General features: G+C 43.3%; 1 protein-coding gene and 1 pseudogene across 2 annotated transcripts in view; both read left to right on the forward strand.

Moving 5' to 3' along the window:
* The window catches only part of LOC308170872 (septin-4-like), a gene marked incomplete at both ends in the record, with an annotated part of 40646 nt that extends 18290 nt beyond the window's left edge, over positions 1-22356 (forward strand). Inside the window, 5 exons of the mRNA XM_080545729.1 lie at positions 13185-13541; positions 14243-14392; positions 14543-14552; positions 16009-16230; positions 22193-22356. Coding sequence (XP_080401855.1) covers positions 13185-13541; positions 14243-14392; positions 14543-14552; positions 16009-16230; positions 22193-22356 — 903 coding nt within the window. The remainder of the gene's footprint in view (positions 1-13184; positions 13542-14242; positions 14393-14542; positions 14553-16008; positions 16231-22192) is intronic.
* Positions 66-1157, forward strand: LOC308170876 (protein regulator of cytokinesis 1-like; annotated as a pseudogene). Its single transcript has one exon. The product of its transcript is annotated as a protein regulator of cytokinesis 1-like (transcript).
* Positions 22357-23407: the final 1051 nt, after the last annotated feature.

Consider the following 23407-nt stretch of genomic DNA (forward strand, 5'->3'; position numbering starts at 1 on the left):
AAGGTTTAGGGGCGACGCCAAACGGAGCAGGGGTGTGGTTCTGGTTCTGGTTCTGCTTCGGTGCCATGGTGGGCGCCGTGGTGACCGCTCGGACCCCGAAACTGGTCCCACTTGGACTGACGGGGGGGAGACCGCCCTTAGGGGCCACGGCCGGGCCCTTAGCGGGCTGCTGCGCGACAAGCGCCGGAGCGGATGCTGCAGGGTTGTGGTTGGCCTGTCGGTTTGTGGCTCTGGCTTTGAGCTCCTCTGCCCAGGGGGGGGGGAGGGCTTGTCTCCCATCTCTGGGGGTGGGAGGAAGGAGAGGGCGGGCTGAGGTGGCTTTCTGCCTGTCCAGAGAGAACATTGCATCTCTGAAGGTTCTCCTCTGCCAGCTGGAGGAACGTACGATGGAGAACGAGGCTGTGTTTGAGGCCCACCGTGAGAGGGTCCAGAAGCTGTGGGACCGGCTGCAGGTCCCGGAGGAGGAGAGAGGGGCCTTCTCTGATCACATGGTCCAGTCCAAGAAGAAGAACCTGGATGCGTCACAAGAGGAGATCAGGCGTCTGGAGGAGCTCAAACTGCTGAACATCCGTCACGTCACCGATGCCATCCGGTCAGAGGTAGCTGTGTTATGGTAGAGGTGCTTCCTCAGCACTGGACAGCGGCAGGCCTTCGCTCCCTACTTTAGCCAGGAGTCCACTGAGGAGCTGCTGGGTCTGCACCAGGGTGAGGTCCTGAGGCTGAACCAGCACTTTGAAGAGCACAAGGAGCTGTTTGAGGGGGTCCACCACTGGGAGGACAGCTGGAGGCTCTTCCTGGATCTAGAGAGAAAAGCCACAGACCCCACCAGGTTCACCAACAGAGGAGGGGCCCTCCTCAAAGAGGAGAGACAGAGGTCAGAGTTGCACAAAAGCCTGCCCAAGCTTGAGAAGAAGCTGAAAGCCCAGATAGACGTGTGGGAGCAGGAGCAGGGGCGGGACTTCCTGGTCAACGGACGGCAGTTCCTGCAGTTTGTGGAGGAGCAGTGGGAGACGCACCGCGTGGAGAAGGAGCAGGAGAAACTGGAGAGCCAATTGAAGAAAAGCAAGCAGACAGAAATGGATATGCTCTATGGAACGTCCGTCAGAACACCGACTAAAAGGAGGTTCCTTGGCACTGTGACCCCCAGTGCCTTGTGATCCTGCCAAACAGAGAGCATTGTCAACACAGATCCCACACCTCTCAAAATGCAGTTTAACAGAAGCCAGTAAAGCTTTAGATCAGCAGGAAAGTCCAAATGTCCTACCTCATCACAATGAAAATGATGTGAATTACTATCAGACAACTGGACTGTAAACGGCAGAAACAACACAGACCCCCAGTAATCAGTGGATGTGATGTGTAATTGTTAATTCCTTATGGCCGTTTAGAGCTTCTGTGTTTCGCCCTCTGTTTTTACTGTCCTTCCGAGTAGGTAAACATGTTTTGTTGTTCTGCTTTTAGCTTTTTTAGTATCCGTATTTCACATAACGTTAAAGGCCTAATGTTATTGGTGTCAGCATTGGGGTCCGTTCAGTTTCATTCAGTTTAGGCAGTTCACTGAGGTTCCGGTTCTTAAATGTTCCTCATTGAAAAGGATGGGGGACATTTGGAATTGGAGTTGCAGTTTACTTCCTGAATTGATTAATTTTAATTGAGTTGACCCCAGCCCTGATTGGTGTGAACCTCATGAAGAAAGGATGCTGCAGCACTAGATGTAAAAACAATGTTGCACTGATATATTTAAAAGATCTATGTGTTTTATGATATCGAATTGTGAAAAAGAGAGAGAGAGAGAGAGAGAGAGAGAAAGAGAGAAGGAAAAGACAGTGTTATGGTTTATTCTTTTTATAAAAGAAAAAGTCCGAGATCCAGCCCCTGCTCATCGACGGAGAGAGCGTGGAGATAGTCTCAACCCTCCGATTCCTGGGACACAACATGCGGGATGACCTGGCCTGGAAGGACAACACTAAAGGCACCATCAAGAGGGCACAACAGCGGCTATACACCCTGAGATGCCTCAGGAAACAACACAACAAGCAGGAGATACTGGTGGCCTTCTACCACGGCGCAGTGGAGAGCATCCTCACCTTCGGCATCTCCAACTGGTTCCACAGCTGCACAACAGCGGAGAGAAGCGATCTACAGAGAGTCGTGAGAACAGCACAGAAGATCACCGGCGCCCCCCTCCCCTCTCTGGAGGAGCTGTACAAAACACGCTGTCTCAGGAGGGCCTCCAAGATCTCCAAGGACCCGACCCACCCTGGGCACGAACACTTTGTCAAGCTGCCCTCGAACAGGAGGTACAGGACCCCGGCCGCTAAGACAAACAGACTGAAGAACAGCTTCTACCACAGGGCCGTCAAGGCCCTGAACACAGAAAAGGCCTAAGTTCTAGGCCCAGGACAGTCCGGACGGATTGTATGGCAGCTAGTGCTGAGGCACAAACATGTACATTTTCAAGCCTGCAAACTGTGACACTTTAAAATAATGTGAAAAAATACTTTTTGTGCAATATGACAACCCTAGTTGACCATCTGTGCAGTATAGTACAGTGGATTGTGTAAGGTGATCAACTTCTCCAGAATTGATTTAATTGAGTCGTCACTTACAAGCGAGTCCGTTTATTCTCAACGAGACGTCCTTGATATAACTTCTAAGATAAAATGATCCAATCAAATATTCGGCACCACTACTGAACTGTTCTTTAAGAGAATATTTATTCGAGCACATCTGCAAACAATAATATCAGCATACAATAGCATTTCATTCCATGGAAAGGGGTCTTTATCTAGCTTCACCTCCACAGACCAGGATTAGCTGGTTAACTGCAGAAGTTTCACCAGAGAAGAGCCACGTTTCCCCTGGGTCCACAGTCTATATCTATTTTTCTTTAACATTTTGGGATGGGCTGTCCCTCTCCTAGGTTTTATGGTAAACGTCTGTTTTATGTCTGAATGTGGCGTTCGACTCCTTTGTGTCCGTGCGAGTGTGTTATCTTCTTCTTCTGACCCCCCAGTCGTTTGTCATGGTGGGAGTGTTTGGACACTCTGTCTGCAACGGTACTTGCACAGCCTAGCACGACCTTAGACACACACACATTCTAATGTTTTTTTAAGGAACCAGTAAGCATATGCACACAGTTATGTTTTTAGAATGCACAGATATTTTGATAGTTATTTTGGGTGTATTCTACATACGTTCTAAAGCACTAATTGGCCAGTTATTTAATCTTCAAACACATTCCTTCCATGACCAGGTCTGTATGGTCCTATGTCCTTATCAGGATCGCTTGTGTAAACATCACTGTTGCCAGGCCCACAGATTCCCATGGCTTGGGATTCGATTAACAAGTTTAAAATACAATATTGAAGAATAGACTTATCATTAATCATTAGTTATGATAGTATAAAATTAGTATAGGAAAATAGGATATCATAACAGCAGGTACAAAATGGTTGTTAGTACATAGGTAAAAATAAGCAATCTACAGGCGGTTTGAACCACAATACTTTTCTCCCGGTCAGGAGCCCCTTCTCCCCACGTCGCTCAAAAGCAGAACCTCTCTTTTATGGTTCTGGGAGCCTTCAACTGATCTCAGTCACATGTTATTTAAATGAACACACAGTATTTAATACAAATCCCTAACAAATCCCCCCTTGGTCATACACAAAATTATGACCATCACAGAGAATTTGTAGCCGGACGTGGTGAGATGGGTCTAGGACAGACCGCAAATGCCTTTATTTTCACCATTCCATCACAAACCTCCATAATCACAACAGCTCTTCAACCCCTACGTCACGATCCATGATCTACCCAAATTTCTCATTATCAGCGCCCAAGTGTCTCGCACCGACCCATGAGTGGGACCATGTGCCTCAGCACCAATAACATTCATGCGCTCACAACCCGTAGCCCTTTTCAGAGGACCAGCTTTGCGTCACCCCCCTTGTTACCCACACTGACCTTTCTTGGGGGGAGGCGGCCCCCTGTATGTCATCTATAGTCTGTACAGAGCATTTAGGTTTGTCTAGCTGGATTGAAACCAGCTGATGTTCTCTGGGGACATATTAATGGAAGGCACTTACATAGCGCCCTTATCCAAAGCGCTTTACAATGGCTTCTCATCCACCCATTCACACACCAATGGTGGCAAGCTGCCATACAAGGCGCCGGCCCTGGGATCAATTCGGGGTTCAGTGTCTTGCCCAAGGACACTCTGACATGTGGCCTGCCGGGGCTCGAACCGCCGATCTGCCAACCTTGCGATCATTAGATGGCGGCTCTACCTCCTGCATCACAGCCACCCCCTCCTGATTTAGCAGCTGCATCTGCAGCATCATTTCCTTTATCTTCGTCTGTGTCGGCTTTCGAGTGTCCCTCCAGCGGTGCCTCCAATCTAAAGGCAGATATCTAAAACAACTGTGATCCCCCACCTTTCCAAAACATATCTGCTACAGGTTGTGTCTGATTCCCTGTCCCTTGATGTCAGAGTCAAATACGCAGAATACTAAACATAACTGTCCCAGAGTGAGAAAGAACAGCGCTTCTTCTCCTCCGAAGCCCTCTGCTTATCAGTAGTCGTAAAACCTTTGTTTATCACATGGGAGTATCCTGCTCTGCATTCTTGTCATTCACACAGTTTTCAGTATTCACACAGTTTTCAGTAAACATTGTCACATTGTTATTGTTTTAAAGACATTTTTTTTGTCTGAAAAGTCAGAATGCCGTAACCCATTAAAAGTACAAGTAGTGCTGTTATCGCACTGGCACAGAGTCCTATATAAGCGCGTAGCATTAAGACGTCACACATCGCCCCCCTTGCCCGTCCTGTTAAGGCAGTCGTAGGCTTTTTTTTTAAGTGTAAAGGGTGATGTCCCTCATATATCATGGGGCCTTTAGTGCTAGTCATACCGGGGCAGTTTTTCCTAGAGAGAGAGTGGCTGACAGGTAGGCCCATCAACAAATTGCAGTCGTACATACAGTATATCCCCCCTCTACCAATGTCAATTGAGAACTCGTCACTATCAGCTATTCGTTTTCCCCCTCGTCCCATCCCTATTCTATAACTTGAACAATTATCAGGTTTGTAGGGGGAGGGAAACAGTCTAGTATCTCTAGGTTGTTTCAAGCAGACTAAACATGTCACCTTAGAAATGGTGGATCTCTCCATTCACATTACATTTCAACAACAAAAAACACACACATCTGCAACAACAAAAAACAACAAAAGCAAACCCCAAAAAATAAATTCAAATACAAATAAAATACAAATAAAATAAGATATAAATTGAAATAAAATATATCTTCCTCGACATGGAAGCAACAGTCGGCAATGGCCCTGTTCTAGAAGAGACAGACAGAAGCAAAGCCCATCTGGTCCTGCCCCTTCCCCACAATATCATCACTTTATGCAATAGATTATCTATCAATATCAATAATAATATACCTATCTACTATAGCAAAAGACAATCCCCTGCCTACCCAAAAGGACTCCAAAAATCCCAGTTCATCTTCAATAGTATTACTTGTTTTCATTGTTACATCAAGGCCATTCCAAATGGACACCCCACAAACTGAGATGCCCCTGCCCCTGAGCGCTGCACGGACAACAGGCTGTTCTACATTCAATTTCCCTCCTAGACTACAACCCCCATCTCTGCTCATGAACAAAACATTTTTTGTAAGTTGCCAGGGACCTTATTTTGTGTTACTTTAAACATGAATCGTGCAGCTCTGAATTTACACTTCTCCAAACTTCAGTTTGACTTTCTGTTATTTGTATATAATTGGTATGATCTCTATGAAGTACTATCCTTATAGCTCTTTTTGCAATGTGCATATCTTTTCTAGGTTGGTTTTATATGTATTTCCCCAAACTTCAACACAATATGACAGATAGGGTACAATGAGTGTGCAATATAGAGTGTATAGTGATTTCTGATTTAAGATGTATTTAATTTTACCCAGAACTCCCAAGCTTCTCGCAATCTTTGAGCACAGATATTGTATATGTGGTTTCCAGCAGAGTTTGTGGTCTATTTAAGACACCCAAAAACTTGATTTCATATACTCTCTCGATTTTGACATTTTCAATTTCCAGATGGAGTTCTGTATTTATATTGCAATTTCCAAATAGCATGAATTTTGGTTTTATTCAGATTTAATGATAGCTTGTTTGTCTCAACCCAGCATTTTAATTTGTACAATTCCTTCTTTGCCACCTTTAAAAGCTGCTGCAGATCTTCCCCATAACATAACATTTTTCTGTCATCTGCCAAGACAACCAATTCGACCCCTGTGGGTCACCACAGGTAATATTTAAGCACCTTGATTTGTTCTGGCCTATTTGAACAAATTGCTGTCTATTACTAATATAGCTTTTAAGCCATTCAAGTGCGACCCCTCTGACACCATACCTGTCTTTTTTTTTTTTTTTAAAGTAGAATCTCATGATCTATTGTGTCGAATGCTTTTTTAAGGTCAATGAATATGCCCAATGCATATTTCTTTCTCTCTGTACAAGTTGTTATTTGCTTCTACTAGCTCCAGTAATGCCATGGCAGTAGATCTAGCTGTTCTAAAACCATACTGACTATCCATTAATAGTTGATGTTTTTCAATGAAATTGGCCAGTCTTTCATCATATAGTTTATCAAACCCTAACCCTAACTATTATAATAAGGATACCGGTCTGTAATTGGTGAAGAGGTGTTTCACTTTGTTCCTTTAACATTATTTTTTATTCTCATCTAATAATTTGTTATACTACTCCTTCTTACATATTCTCATAATACTAATTAGTTTGTTTTTGTATTTCTTATATTTAACCCCTGCCTCCTTTGTTTTATGCTGTATAAATACCCAACTAGAGTATTCTATTTCTTGTATTCATTTTTAATGTCCTTGGACATCCACAGATTTTCAGAATATTTATTCTTATTGCTACATTGTTTTAGTGGGCAGTTTTTTCATATAGAACTTTAAATGTTTCTAGCAATAACCCATACGCTTTGTCCACATCTAATTCTTCATATCACCCTTCCAATTCCATTTTACTAACTCATTTCTAAAAGCAGATATGGATTCCTCAGTTCTTATTCTCTTGTATGTCATTTCCTTTAACTCACTCTTCTTTCTATAATTACATTCATAAAATGAAAAGACAGGCAGGTGTTCGCTAATATCATGGATTAATAGTCCACTTGTTGTGTTACTTTCCACATTATTTGAGCCTGAGGCTAAGTCATGAAATGCTTCTTGGAACCCAAACCCCCCCCCTGGGACCCCAGTAAACATCACCGAAAGGAGGGTGCATGCTGACAGAATCGCCAAGATTTGAAAATTGTATACATGTGGTGGGTCTGCTTTGGTACAGTGTGACAAGAGAGGCCACCCTGTACCCGGTTTACCTTCGACTCTGACAGCGTGTGAGGTGGTCAATATACCTCCCACAGTCTTGTCCACCACATCGCCTGGGTCTAAAATAGGAGTCTGTTTTGCGCCGTTGTCTGCTTTCTCCGCAGCATTCAGTTCCTGTGAAGAGAAAACTCGATTGAGATTAGTTAGAGTTTTGACATATATTCATTTTCATGGAGAAGGGGTTCAAGCCACCTCCCTCTGTCTCTGTATCATGTCGGCCAACTTTCTTTTAATAGATTGGTTATCCCTCTCAACCTAACCCTAACCCTGTGACTACTGGGGGTGGTAGACTGAACCAAATCGATGCTTAATCCCCATTGCAGTCTCAATTGCAGCCATATGGACTTTTATTTTATTTTATATGTGACCCATTATCAAAGTGTATTATTGTAGGGAAACTAAACCGTGGTATGAATTCCTTTAAGAGGCACTTTATTACAGATGCGGCATCCTCCCGTTTACACGGATATGCTTCAGGCCACCTTGACAATCTATCAATCACTCCCATGTCCGTGAAGTCAATACATATCTCTCATTATTAGTATTCTGCATGGGGCTTCCCCGGTGACTTTCCTGCCGCCGGGAAGTGTTACTGTTAATCCGTCTGGTCCACAAGTTACCTCCGCGTTCAATTTACATAGCAGGTCCCTCCCCATTACGTTTACGGGGCATTGGGGAGCGAACAGGTAGTTGTGTGACACTTTCTGGTGGCCTATTTTTGTTTCTAGGGGGATTGTTTATTTCTGTGTCTGTGCCTGTCCGGAGTAGCCTGATTTGGCCAAATTTTCCGACCAGGGGCGGCGCTAAGGGTTGTGGCTACTGGGGCACAAGCCCCGGATGTTTTCTGAAAAGCCCCGAATGTTTTACTTAAAAAAATAAAATAAAAAAAACTCTCGTAAGTAACGTGCAGTACCGGAGTCCAACAGAGAGGCAGCAGCTGCGCGACATTAGCCTGCATACTGCGTAGCCTGCCCTGCCCTGAAGAAGAAGTGATCTCAATCAGTGCCTGACTTGCACAATTGTAAGGATGGATATCCCAAAGTTGTTTTCAACAAAACAAGCGCCAAGAACTGTTGCAGCAGCCGTATCAGCAGCTGACAACAATGACTTCACCAGCAGTGATGACATAGATGATGTTTCAGGTTTGTGAATCTTATTAGAAAGGTGACTGACTCACTGACACTACTTTTCCGGTTTGCTAATGCTAGCTGGCTATCATAACATAACATTATGTTATAATGAAAATCAAACATAGCACTGTTACGGTACATGGTAAGAAATCAAACAAAGGATAATACTTATTCAAATAAAGTAATATTATACTTATAATACTTATTCAAATAAAGTGAATAACAGGCTGATAGTCTTTGATATCTGCACTCTGGTTGACTGAGTAACAAGTGAAAAAGAATGATGTAACGTTAATGTTACAGCTAGTAAACATGGAGTAACCACATTAAGTATGCCCTTATGGTAGTATGTATGTATACAGAACATGACTCAAATCTATCCTAAGATGTAACTCTAACTAACTAAGTTTGTTTAATGTCCCAGGGGGGATTTGATTTCACAGTACTATACACAGGCCAACAATACATGTAATATATCGTCATATAACACAGGACAAGACTCTAAATACAATATAAGTGGTGAGCACAGAGTCTGCCCTGATATACATACTGTAACATAACTAGCCTCAGCCCATCAATTATGTAATTCTAAACAAATATAAATGATGGTGACTGACAGGGGGAGCTACGTGTGCTGACCTCCCTCTGTGCCCAGAACCACCACAATTAGTTTGCTTCATTAAAGGGTGTGAATGTATATGTGTTCTCCAGTGCCTTTTGTCCGTTTTAAGGTGGTGGTAAGTTGAAGGTTGAAGGCAAAAACATTCTGCGCGCTTCGCGCGCACATTATATTCTCCCTCTGGGCTAAGCCCCGGATCTCCTACGATCCTTAATCCGCCCCTGTTTCCGACAGAGGAGGAACTCTACCCTTGTGGTTTCTCATGGTGGACGCTGCTGCTCCAGTATCTACCATGAACTGTTTTTTTTTTCTTTTTCTCTCTCCTCCCACCAGTATTTCAATCGTTGGTTCTTCGTTCGGGTGGAAGTGGTAGGTTCCCCTTTCGCCTCCCGGGCATCCCTATAGGTTTTGACCATAAGGAGCCCCTCCTTGTGGTTGATTCATCATGGGGGCCATCATGGTTGGTGCCAGTTGGCCTGGCATCGGGCCCCCCCCACTGTTGCTGTGTGGGGGGTCGAAACTGCTGGGGCTGCCATTGCTGCTGCTGCGTTGGTCCCCATGACTGCTGTTGGCCCCCTTGGTTAGGGCATTTCTTCTTCCAGTGTCCTGTTCCTCCACATGTGTGGCAGGCACCTGCTCCTGGTGTTCTTGGTCCTCCACGGCCTCTCCTGCGGCCTCCTCGCCCACGTCCTCTCCCTCCGCCTCTCTGTTGATATTCGGGGAAGGATTGGTACTGAGCCGGCGGCTGTGGTGCTGCAGAGGCCTGCGGCACCTCTCCAAGCTGGACCAATATCTTGCATTCTTTACATTCCTTCTTCCTTGTCGTAGCCACAACTACGGTCACCTGCATTTTCAACAACCTCTCACGCTGCACGGCCAGTTTCTCCTCGGTCTCGTCGGTTTTTATTTCTTCTGAATTAATTAAGGTCTTATATTATATCTTATAGGGTCTCTGTGTGTATCTATCTTGTCGGTCCTCTATGTATTCTTCTGTCTTATGTGTTCTGCATTATCTGCTCATCTAGATAGTCATTCTACTGAGGGTTCACTGTATCGTGTGGCTATGCTGCCACCCTTATCATCAATATTATTATTGCCAACCAATACTAAACAAACTGAACAACTAAACAAAACCACAATTTAATCAAACACCCCAAATATACCACTATTGCAAAGACGACGAGACACAAATCGCCACGTATCAACCGAGACACTCCTAGTGAGCCTTTTTTTTTTTTTTTTTTTTCCTGCTGTCTGCGCTTCAATGGTGGGTCACACCCGCAGCACAACACTTCTTTAAACACCTTGAACGAGGCATAACATAATAGTAATATATAATATATATATATAGGCATAATAGTAATAATTACAATAATAATAACAATTCCATCTATGATTTACATACACTATTACGTAACACCTTTGCATGAGTTTAGAATTATAAGGTTCTATCTCCGTTTAGGGTAGTTCAGAGACACTGAGCGTCAAAGTTTTTACATTCCATTATGTTTTGTGAGATGGAACCTTTGTATTTTATGAATTACCCACTCAAAATGTCAACATTTTAAAAATACCACCACACATTAATAAACCACTTAATGGATCAGATTATGCAAAAAACTCAATTTTGACTAAAATGATGATAGAACCTTATAATCCTAACGTCACAATTATTTTAGCGCCCGCTGTGAGGGGAGGCACGCTAAATAGGACCTCTACCGGACTGCAGTCCTGCCGTAGACGCTACCCTATCCGCAATGTCCTACACTCCTCACTTGGTTTGCAAGGTATTTCAACCTTCGGGACACCGTCCTTTCTTTAGACCTCGGCGGGTCTATCCTGGGGGCTGGTTACCTCTTAATATCCAGGACTGTCGTGTCTTTCCTTACCTTAGACCTCGGCGGGTCTATCCTGGGGGCTGGTTACCCCTTTTTATTTCCAGGACTTAGCTACTGTCCCTTCTTTAGACCTCGGCGGGTCTATTACACGTTAATACAAGATGTGCTTAAATATCAGACAGTGGTGTTCAATAATGTATAGAATGTCAATTTAATTAATGATTATCCTTACTTTGTGACGGATCTTCAAAGACACAGATCAGAATGGGTTTGACGATTCAGGCCCAGCACTTCCACCTAGAATACTATTGTCTACCTAAGCAGATTTCATTAAATGGCTCTGCTCACCTCTTTTGTTTTGGTACCGTGGAAGTGCTTAGTCCGAACCCAGCCTCGCCCACTCCTCCTTGCATCCCGTTGAAAATCACGTCGGGGTCACCAATTTTGTAAGGTGATCAACTTCTCCAGAATTGATTTAATTGAGTCGTCACTTACAAGCGAGTCCGTTTATTCTCAACGAGACGTCCTTGATATAACTTCTAAGATAAAATGATCCAATCAAATATTCGGCACCACTACTGAACTGTTCTTTAAGAGAATATTTATTCGAGCACATCTGCAAACAATAATATCAGCATACAATAGCATTTCATTCCATGGAAAGGGGTCTTTATCTAGCTTCACCTCCACAGACCAGGATTAGCTGGTTAACTGCAGAAGTTTCACCAGAGAAGAGCCACGTTTCCCCTGGGTCCACAGTCTATATCTATTTTTCATTAACATTTTGGGATGGGCTGTCCCTCTCCTAGGTTTTATGGTAAACGTCTGTTTTATGTCTGAATGTGGCGTTCGACTCCTTTGTGTCCGTGCGAGTGTGTTATCTTCTTCTTCTGACCCCCCAGTCGTTTGTCATGGTGGGAGTGTTTGGACACTCTGTCTGCAACGGTACTTGCACAGCCTAGCACGACCTTAGACACACACACACATTCTAATGTTTTTTTAAGGAACCAGTAAGCATATGCACACAGTTATGTTTTTAGAATGCACAGATATTTTGATAGTTATTTTGGGTGTATTCTACATACGTTCTAAAGCACTAATTGGCCAGTTATTTAATCTTCAAACACATTCCTTCCATGACCAGGTCTGTATGGTCCTATGTCCTTATCAGGATCGCTTGTGTAAACATCACTGTTGCCAGGCCCACAGATTCCCATGGCTTGGGATTCGATTAACAAGTTTAAAATACAATATTGAAGAATAGACTTATCATTAATCATTAGTTATGATAGTATAAAATGAGTATAGGAAAATAGGATATCATAACAGCAGGTACAAAATGGTTGTTAGTACATAGGTAAAAATAAGCAATCTACAGGCGGTTTGAACCACAATACTTTTCTCCCAGTCAGGAGCCCCTTCCCCCCACGTCGCTCAAAAGCAGAACCTCTCTTTTATGGTTCTGGGAGCCTTCAACTGATCTCAGTCACATGTTATTTAAATGAACACACAGTATTTAATACAAATCCCTAACAATTGTGTACATAGCCTTTATTGATGTAAACCAGCTCCTTACCTTCTTGTGATTTTATGCATCTATGCTCTTTCTAAAATGTGTTTTCTTTTTCCTTTCCTAAACACCAGGGGAGCCACCCCTCCTAAATTTCGTTGTTTTGTACCTGTACTGTAGCAATGACAAATAAAGTCCATTCCATTCCATTCCATATGGTTTCAGATGAAATGATATGAGGCTGAAATGTACAATTACAGAGATGTTTTTCATTATTGGAAAAAGCTATACACGTCTCTAATAACGTCATGTTTTATTTACCTGCTATGTTATATGATATCACCTTGTGTTTTTGTACCGTCACAAAATGTATGTGCCATTCTTTTTCTACCCCCCAAAAAAGAAGTTTTATTTTCAATACTGCTTCTGTAATTCGCTGTCTCAGATATTAAAACAAGAGGAGAAAATAACTAAGTAAAAGCAGTGAGGCCTTAAAGACTGAAGTAATGTTACTACTCTGACTGACCATCCCCTCTACTCTGCAGTCAGCCCCGACACCCAGCCCGTCTCTGTTGTCTCTGACTCAATGACTACTACATTCCAAAGAATTGGATCAAATAAATGTTTGAATAAGAAAAAATAATAATAATAATAAAATCTACCAGTTCCCCGACTGTGACTCAGACTCAGACGAGGACTTCAAACAGCAGGACCAGGAGCTGAAGGACAGCATTCCCTTCGCGGTGATCGGCAGCAACACGGTGGTGGAGGCCAAGGGGAAGAGGGTGCGAGGCCGCCTGTACCCCTGGGGTATCGTAGAAGTGGAGAACTCGGCGCACTGTGACTTTGTGAAGCTGCGGAACATGCTGGTGCGTTCTCACATGCAGGACCTGAAGGACGTGACGCGGGAGACCCACTACGAGAACTACAGGGCCCACTGCATCCAGAGCATGACCCGCATGGTGGTCAAGGAGCGCAACCGCAAGTCTGCGGAGTCCTCCTCCATCTCTGGGTCTGTGGAGGTGAACGCCACTTCGAGCCTCCAACATTATTATTATTATTAACTTATTCCGCAAGCTGCTGTCAGAAATGTCTGCTGAGTACCACGATCTGCTTTTGCATAACGACGTCAGGTGGCTGTCCAAAGGCAAGGCACTGGAGCGTTTCTGTGATCTCAGAGAGGAGATTACAACTTTCCTCCGCAGCAGCAGCAAGCAAACGAAGGCAGAAACACACTTGAATCGCATACTGGACGACAACTTCATGGCTGATGTCTGCTTTCTGAGCGACATTCAAACACCTGAATGACCTAAATGTGGGGCTACAAGGCAGAGACAAAACTGTGATTGATCTTTTGGAACAGGCGCGTTCCAAGTCAAACTGGACCTTTTCGCGGCCGACTTCTGCACCACACACACACACACACACACACATTTAATATCTTTATTTGCGTTCACATTTTACAATAAAATTCTTGAACACACCTGGATGGCAGCAGTGTTCTTCTCTGTTCAACTCTAATAAACATGTTCATGGAACCCCAGTGGAGGGTATCAAACGTAACTGGCCTGCTCTGGTGATGGAGCTAAATGAAGAGGCTGTGGGAGGAAATGCCCAAGCCCAAGGCCTCCGAGGTCAAATCCAGCCGTATAGCTTTATCGCCTGGACTCACGCACTGGCTGATGTGCTACCGGTGATGACCAAATTGAACTTGGTTTTCCAGAAAGACGACGTAAATCTGGCCATGATCCGACCAATGGTTCACGCATCCGTAGCGGCACTAACACAGCTACGAGATGCCCCAGGCCCAGAAGAAGTTAAGTTCCAGGCGGACTGCCAAGACGGCCTGTACAATGATGTCAGAGTGACACATGTAGGTGACCGGTCCGTTCAGGCGTTTAAAAATGCCCGAGCACGCTACATCCAGCATCTAGTAGATGCACTACACGAGTGATTCCCCGAAGATTCCCTAGATGTACTGAACAGCTTCGACATCCTTCTGAACCCCTCCCAATACCCACAGACGCAGGATGGTAAGTAGAAGCTAGGCCTATTTAATTAAGTTGGTTGCAAAATGCATAGTATAATTCTTTAAATAGGCCTATCCTTTTTGAATAACCTAAAATGCTTGTCTAAATTGCGAAATGTAGACTATGGCCGCCGCCCATCATAGGCTAATAATAATTATCATCATCATAATAACAATAATAATTATTAGGCTATAATAACAACAATGATGAAAACAACAGGATAACATTTAAACCTTCCTACTTTTCAGTTAATCTGGCTGTTGACGTCATTTTGTCATAAAAAAAACAGGCCATCACTGATTCATTATCACTCATTCCGTCCTCTCAGCGCTTGAAGAATATGCCGAACCGGCCATCCAGACCATCATTGGTCATTTTGGCCAAGAAATGACCAGCGATGATGACTCAGCACCAGCCACAGCCCCGGTCATCGATGCCACAAACGTACAACGAGATGCCATCGGTGTCATGACAGCGCTTCGTGGTTATGGGGGCTTGCGTTTCTCAACAGCCTGCGAAGTCCTCATCAGCGAAATTTACCCAGAGTGGGCCACACTGGCCAACATAGCCTGCTTGATTCCCGTCTCCAGTGTGCCTGCAGAGAGAGGATTCTCTCTGCAGAACCCAATTAAAACTGCGCACCGAAGTCGCCTTGGGGAGGGCAAGGTCACACGGCTAATGCGCATTGCAAGTTGCGGAGAGACACTTTGCACCTTTGATTTCAAGTCCGCAGCTGCACGCTTCAATGCTTTCAAAAAGCGACGTAATAAGTAGCTGAATGATATGAGCAGCCATTGTTATTTTTTTGTTTATTTTCAGAGTTTTTACTCTAGGCTATTTTATTTTCTATTTTGTTTTTACTCTAGGCTATCCCCTATCTGAGAAAAGGCATAGGCGTATGCGCATTGCAAGTTCATTTAAATCCTATGTTAGAAAGGTTCCAATATTGAACGTGCCACTCTGCTGGCCCACGACTCACAAATGGACTCCGCTGAACGTTTGATGGAGCGCCTGCTCTCTTCCATGAGACAACAGATCTCAGCCAGTCCCAAGACCAAGACCACCAACAGGGCAATCCAGACAGACTTGCTCGGCAGCACAACCAACCAATCAAACATGGCTTCCGTAACTCTCCCTCCTCCCCCTCCACTTCCTGCTGCTACCCCAAACCCTCCTCCTCCCCCACCCCCACCCCTGCCAGGCACCACTTATGGTGCACCACTTCTGGCACACTTTTGGTGCGCCACCCCTGGTGCACCCCCACCACCTCCTCCTTTACCTGGGATGCCACCTCCTCCTCCACCACCTCTACCAGGGATGGGGCAGGGAGGTCCACCTCCTCCCCCTCCCCTGCCTGGTATGGGCCCCCCACCTCCCCCTCCCCTGCCTGGTATGGGCCCCCCACCTCCCCCTCCCCTGCCTGGTATGGGCCCCCCTCCCCCACCACCCCCTCCCCCAGGTATTGGAGGAGGTATTATTGTGCCCCAGAACGCTCCTCTCCCCAAGGCCAGCCGCTGTCCCACACTGCGCATGAAGAAGCTCAACTGGCAGAAGCTGTCCTCCAGAGTGGTGTCTGAAAGCCAATCCATGTGGTCGTCAGTGCAGTCTGATTCCCTGGAACCTGACTACTCCAGCATTGAGGAGCTCTTCTGTCTGCCAGTGACTGACTCAAAGGCCAAAAGTACCAACACTACGGTCAAACGAGAGCCCAAAGAGATATCCTTCATTGATGCCAAGAAAAATCTAAATTTGAACATATTCTTGAAGCAGTTCAGATGCTCACATAAAGACTTTGTAGCTATGAAACACAACGTTTGGTTCTAGTGGATGTGGGTTCTTTCCAACCCTGCAACATCTGAAATCAACAATGCAATGAAAGAAGTGACAGGGGTAAACTATGAAACTAGTGAACAGCACAAGGACCGTTCTGCATCAACACAGGAAAGAGACAACGCAGACACTAAATAAACAGACATAGGCAGACATCAAAATACTTGATGATACTTGATTGTTGGAGTCACAAAATCTGTTGCCGGGTATGAACACCTTCAACACCTAATCACTGGTGTGACAGCCCATAATACGGTGAATGTGGACCATTCAAAAGAGGTTGGTAGAAGGGTCTTAAATCTCACAACATAGCTATCTATCTCACGGCATTTGATAACAATGTCGAAGCGAGAGGCGTTTATAGCTTCGGTCTGCAAAGAGAATGTGGAGGACTTTCTACATTTCGAAAAACTCCACGTAAGTTCTAACTTTGGAAAGATTACACCACGATTATGAACAGCCTTCATTTAAAGGACATGGTAGGGAAAAAGGTGACAGAATATACCTTCAAGAGGAAAGCACATGCAGTCACCATGGATTACAAATCCACAGTCAAACTGAACAAATTATCTGAAGACTTCCAAGTATGAACTCTGTGGGTATCCACCTGCGCTCTGCTCATAAACAGTGTTTCTCCCAGTGAACAAACCCCAAATTGCAAAAGCAATATGGAACGCAGTCCCTCATGATGGTGCCAGAAAGAGACATCCCGTACTTTACTTTTATTTATTTGTATAGCACTTATTAAGACAGCAGTCACAAAGTGCTTCACGGTACATTTGGTAGAATATTGCATAACACAGCAAATAGCAAATAGAGGAGCAAATAGAGGAGCTGTACAAAACACGCTGTCTCAGGAGGGCCTCCAAGATCTCCAAGGACCCGACCCACCCTGGGCACGAACACTTTGTCAAGCTGCCCTCGAACAGGAGGTACAGGACCCCGGCCGCTAAGACAAACAGACTGAAGGACAGCTTCTACCACAGGGCCGTCAAGGCCCTGAACACAGAAAAGGCCTAAGTTCTGGGCCCAGGACAGTCCGGACGGATTGTATGGCAGCTAGTGCTGAGGCACAAACATGTACATTTTCAAGCCTGCAAACTGTGACACTTTAAAATAATGTGAAAAAATACTTTCTTGTGAAATATGACAACCCTAGTTGACTATCTGTGCAGTATAGTACAGTGGATTGTGTACATAGCCTCTATTGATGTAAACCAGCTCCTTACCTTCTTGTGATTTTATGCATCTATGCTTTTTCCAAAATGTGTTTCTTTTTCCTTTCCTAAACACCAGGGGAGCCTCCCCTCCTAAATTTCGTTGTTTGGTACCTGTATTGTAGCAATGACAAATAAAGTCTATCTATCTATCTAAATAAACAGCCAGCGTAATTCATAAAAAAGTAAACAAGCATTTCACACAAGCAATAAAACAAATGATCAAATGAACGAATGATAAAATCAATGCAAATATCAGAAGTAAAAAGAGAAAACAACGTATAAAAATGCCATCCTATATAAGTGGGTTTTTAAACGTTTTTTAAAAAGTGGTACAGACCCAGCTAACCTGACAGTGAGGGGGAGGCGATTCCATAATGTTGGAGCTCCAACAGTAAAAGCACGGCCACCCTTTGTTTTGAGCCATGTGTGTTTTAAGGAGGGATTTAAAAATCTCCAGGGTCTGAGCGGCCCGTACGTGGAGGGGGAGGCTGTTCCAAAGTTTAGGTGCAGCAGCTGCAAAGCCTCATGGTCATGGGTAAAGGTGAGCCCATGTGGCTGTGGCGTCGTGTTGAAGACAGGCTGAAAGCGATGCAAATGACTCCACCCTGCCCCCACTGTGATAGATGACACCAGTCCAGTATGGAGGGTTACCTGCTGGTTGCCACCTCCAAAGTGAGTTTCTTTAATCTCTCTGCTATATTTACAAGAATAGTTCTCACTATAGTCTACGTCAGTCATGTCAAATTCAAATACACAGGGGGCCAAAATAAAAATTTGTTACAAGTGGAGGGCCGGGCTGGTTCAATGTTTATTAAAACTCGCAATTATTGCACATATTGAACCAATACCAATAACACAGCCTATATTGCACTTAACATTAATCATTAAATTAAATTAAGTAAAACATAAATAAAATCAGTTGCAATATTTTCTCAAGGCTCTTTCAGTAATAAATTGAAAACGTTTTTTTTCTCTTCTTTTTTTTAACAGGTAAACAGCAAAATGTAATTTTCATTCAAAGCTCAATGGCAAGATAAATGCAAAAATGAAACAGCATGCATTAAAAAACAAATCAGTTTGCTGCTCTGATCCTCACCAATGACTGTCTTTTATAATAAAATTTGAAAAGTTAGTGCAAACGTGCAAAACAGTTGCATTAATTTCTTAGGCAACATTTCCCTGGGTCCATTCAACTGGAAAAAATAAATAAAAATCCCTTCAAATAAATATCAAGTCCAAGTCCTTTCTGCTCACTTGTCTGAGGCTGAGCCCGATACTTGGTGTCTCATCTTGAGTACAAGTTCATTAATGTTTGGGGTCAGGCTCTGAGCTGAGGAAATCCTCAGGATTGAGTTCAGATGTTCATCACTAAGACGACTCCTATGTGATATTTTGTTTAGTTTCATCAACGAAAACAGTAGTTCACACACGTATGTACTGCCAAACATAGACAGCGTGCGAGCAACTTGGGTGCGCAGCTCAGGCATTGTGTCGGGGATGAAACGAGCAAACTCAGCAGCGCCACGGACGCCATTTTGCCTTCAGTGTGTCATTACAGCTCCATTTGGAGATTTGCTGATGCACTTTCCACGTCAACTGCAAATGGATTGCTGAGCAGTTGAAGCCTGCTTTTTTGGGCTTCAAAGTCGGAAAATCTCCGCCTGAATTCGGCGGTTTGTCAGCAAACTGTGTACTCGGGAACACTCGGGAATTGACGGCGGTGTTCAGACCTCCACTGTGACTGTGCTGCTACTGCTCATGACTAGTACTGACGTGAAGAGAAGACGCGGGGTCGCGCTCGCTCGCGGGCACTCGGTACGCGCCAATGCACTAGCAGTGCATCTTGGTACTTGTAGTATTATGGTGCTTCGGGCACAGAATACTGCGGGCCGGTTTTAATAGTAATTAAATATCATCCCGCGGGCGAGAGAGAACTCATTCACGGGCCTGATCTGGTCCGCGGGCCTTGACTTTGACACATGTGGTCTACGTGAATAACTACGTCATTCTGGGTCAGGGTTTCTCTCAAACTCCTCAGTCTTTCAAACTGGTGCTTGATATTGTAAATGTGCCTGGAGAACTTTGAGAGGTGTTCCTGTGTGAGCTCCACCAACTTCTCAATGGAGGTATTCATCAGAGCAACGCATCCGGGTACTTTCCCCTCCCGTAATGTCCACGCCCCTTTTTGGGTGATAGAAGAGTAGAAGTTTGACTGGCGGTCAATGGGAATTTCTGGTCTTTGCTACTTTAATCAGATAAAATAAGAAAGCCGTAGTGCTTTTTAGATATTAGGAGCACAAATCCGATGGCCAGTTAGGCAAACTATTATATAGTGTCATTGCCAATCAATGATCGACGTCGTTATATAGAGAAAATGAATGAAATAGGGGTTGATTCATCAGAGCAGTCATTCGTCATCTCCCTGTCATCAGGCATTTGTAGTTCTTCAGTTGATTTGCCGTGTAAATCCCCAGATGAGTGTTACATTAGTTTTCTTAAGATAGGATAATAAATAAATCTGTTCAATGGGCATTTGCCAAAGTAGCCTACTGTTAATCAGTATTTATCCTGTATGGTGTATATGAAGATGTTATAACGTTTTATCATGAAAATAATGAACAGCAAGCTAGATCCAAATCTAGGGCCGGTGGAGGAGGGCAATTGTCACATTGGACAGACTACCAAAACAGAAAAATAAAGTATCTTAACGACAGCAAAAGTGATGGATGTCAGAAATACATTACCTGGAGATTCAATACGGTACTTTTATATGACAGGATATTGGTTAGGGTTATATGACACCTGTAGCGAGATAGATAGATAGAGCCAAAAGTAAAAAGTCGCTGAGAGACGCAACCAGGGTCTGGGCTGGTAATTGTATGACGCGCCAAACAATCCGCTGAGATGAAAAGTACGTTTTAGAGCATTTATTGAATAGAACAATCAAACTTGGCGACGTACAAAAAGAATCCATAAGCGATCAAAACCAGAAAAATAACAAACAATGCGTATAGAATATAGAATAGAATAGACTTTATTGTCCTTGTACAGTTGCCTATACAATGAAATTGTAGTGGTTCTTCTGAAGGTGCAAAAACAGAAAAACATATTCACATATTCACAAACCTATACACATAACATATCACAAATATTACACACTAGACAAATTAATAGAAAATAAAAACAACTATAAAAGCAAGCTAAAAGACATGAGGTCAGTGTCTCATCATATGACTTCTCAATACGGTGATCAAGGCAATAAACAAACAAGTAAACTCACAATAAACCCAGCCTGTTATACTAAATACCCCCTAAATCATATTCATGCCTCCGACAACACCTCAGGCCTTTGGGTGGTTCATCCACATGGATGGAGGCAGACTGAAAGTCTGTAATCCTACTTTGATTGTTTGTTTATTGCCTTGATCACCGTATTGAGAAGTCATATGGTTATGGGGGGTGATATTGCAAGGTATTTTAAGCACCTGCGCACCTTGCATTGCGGTAGTGGAGAGAGAGGGGAGCGATGTATTTTTGTTGACCGCTGTTAGAGCAAATTATCAATAAAGGCAGCCTGTTTCGTTTCAAGATGTATAAGAAATGATATGTAATATTTTCCTCTATAGAAGGAGGAAGTTTACAGGTTCGTCAGACGCATCTGAAGATTCAAAGTTCCTCGTAAAGTCAAGATCATTCATTACATCTCAGTATTTATGCACTCAGGTACCCTCAGGTAAGAGGTCTAGACCAATCATGAGCAATGGGTGTGGATTTGTACATCGAGGAAGATGATGGGGGATGAAGGTTAAGGGGGAATCGGCCCCCACTTTCTCCTAAAGACACAAAGGTGAAAAAGGAACACAATGGCTACAACTGGTTTAGTCTGGTCTTAGAGTACTGGGTCTGGGGAAACACAAAAGTCCAAAACTGCTCTAGATGGCTTAGTCCATCTAGGTAGAAAAGAGAGCAATCAGGTCTTTGTAATCATTTAAATATGTCTGTTGTCTAGCCAATGTCAAGCTTCAAGTAGAGAAACTGGTTTCATTTTGTGTTTACAACAGGAAATCAGTTTCTATAGCTTTCTCTAGATATTCAATTTTCTGTTGTGAAGTTTGAATCTTAAATGTAGAAAAATTTCTTATTACATATAATAGTTTTCTCTCACACCGCATTATACGCATATGACACAGATGAACCACTGATGAACCAGATGAGACACTGACCTCATGTCTTTTAGCTTGCTTTTATAGTTGTTTTTATTTTCTTAATATTGTTGTGAATATGTGAATGTTTTTCTGTTTTTGCACCTTCAGAAGAACCACATTTTCATTGTATAGGCAACTGTACAAGGACAATAAAGTCTATTCTTTCAACCCTTCCAACTTCCTGAATGAGCAGGGAGAGTTTGAGAAGCCTGAGGCCTTCCTGCCCTTCTCTGCAGGTATATAGCGCAAAACAAAGTACATCGCTATAGATAAATGTTGATGATGGATGGAGATAAATGTTGATGATGGATGGAAATAAATGGCTGATTGAGCTTTTTTCTTGTTATTGTTGTTAATGTTTCAGGGTCTCGTATGTGTCTTGGGGAAGGACTAGCTCGTATGGAGCTTTTCCTGATTATGGTGACGCTTCTGCGACGCTTCCAGTTTGTCTGGCCTGAGGACGCAGGGGAACCTGACTACACTCCTGTGTTTGGAGTTACTCTGTCCCCCAAGCCCTATAGACTAGGTGTAAGGCTGAGAGGGAACCAGTGAGGGGGAAGAGGTCAGGTATAGTCTGATATTATCGATGTGATATAGTTAAACCCTGTATGTTGTTGTTGTTGTTGTTGTTGTTGTTGTTGTTGTACGTAAATCTATTGTACTTGCTATTGTGTTTTACACAAATAATTGTTGCTGTCAGTTTTGCTTTGTATAACCTTGATTAAGATTGATGGAACACTTGGCGCACTGTGTGACAAAATGTTGGTTCAAGTAAATATGTCTTCCTCCTTCGTCTCCTTCCTTACATGCGTTACCATTGAAGAGCATACGTTGTTAAAATGTTATTGGACTGGTATGTAATATTTTTGTAAAATAAATAGTTAGCAAACATTAGTTTAACATAAGTTATGTGGAATGTTTGGCTTGCTGAATTCTTAATAAAAGTATTTATAAATGATTGTTCTGCAGTTGTTCCTTGTCTCTAAAGCATCTTTCACACAGGTCACAACCAATGAATCGAGACTAGCAACCTGTCTTGTACAGTTGCAATCAAAATTATTCAACCCCCAATTGCACATTAGGTTTATTGGCAAACTATTTCTCAGCTGTCTGCAATAAACAAATTACACAATAACTGTTTAAGTAGTTCAATGAAACTAATATTACACGTTTAAAAAAAAAATCCAAATTCAACACAAAATTCTACTTGAGTAGGCTACAGCTCAAGCAGGAGTTGAAAATGTGAGAAAGATGCGGTGCCAACAACAGATTAACATCGCTATTAAAATCGATTTTCTCGGACCTAGCAAAAGTGAACCCTCGCATATGGAGTATACGGTTTAGCAATCGGTTTTGCGAATCACATTATTGCATTACAATTTGAATATTGACTCAAATAACGCAGGCAAAAGTGGCAAATGAATATGCTATTTTGGGATTGCATAGTCATTTGCACATTAGAATGAACTTTAGAATTTTGTCAGCTACAAAGCAGCGCATGACTTTGAAAATTAAATGTCAAATGGCTTTGCATTATAATTTTAATATTGACAGTGAATGTGCACATCAGGTACATGAAAATGAAAATCATTAGAATTGCATT

The sequence above is a fragment of the Nansenia antarctica genome (assembly GCF_963989245.1).
Source record: "Nansenia antarctica genome assembly, chromosome: 15".
Taxonomy (NCBI): Eukaryota; Metazoa; Chordata; class Actinopteri; order Argentiniformes; family Microstomatidae; genus Nansenia; species Nansenia antarctica.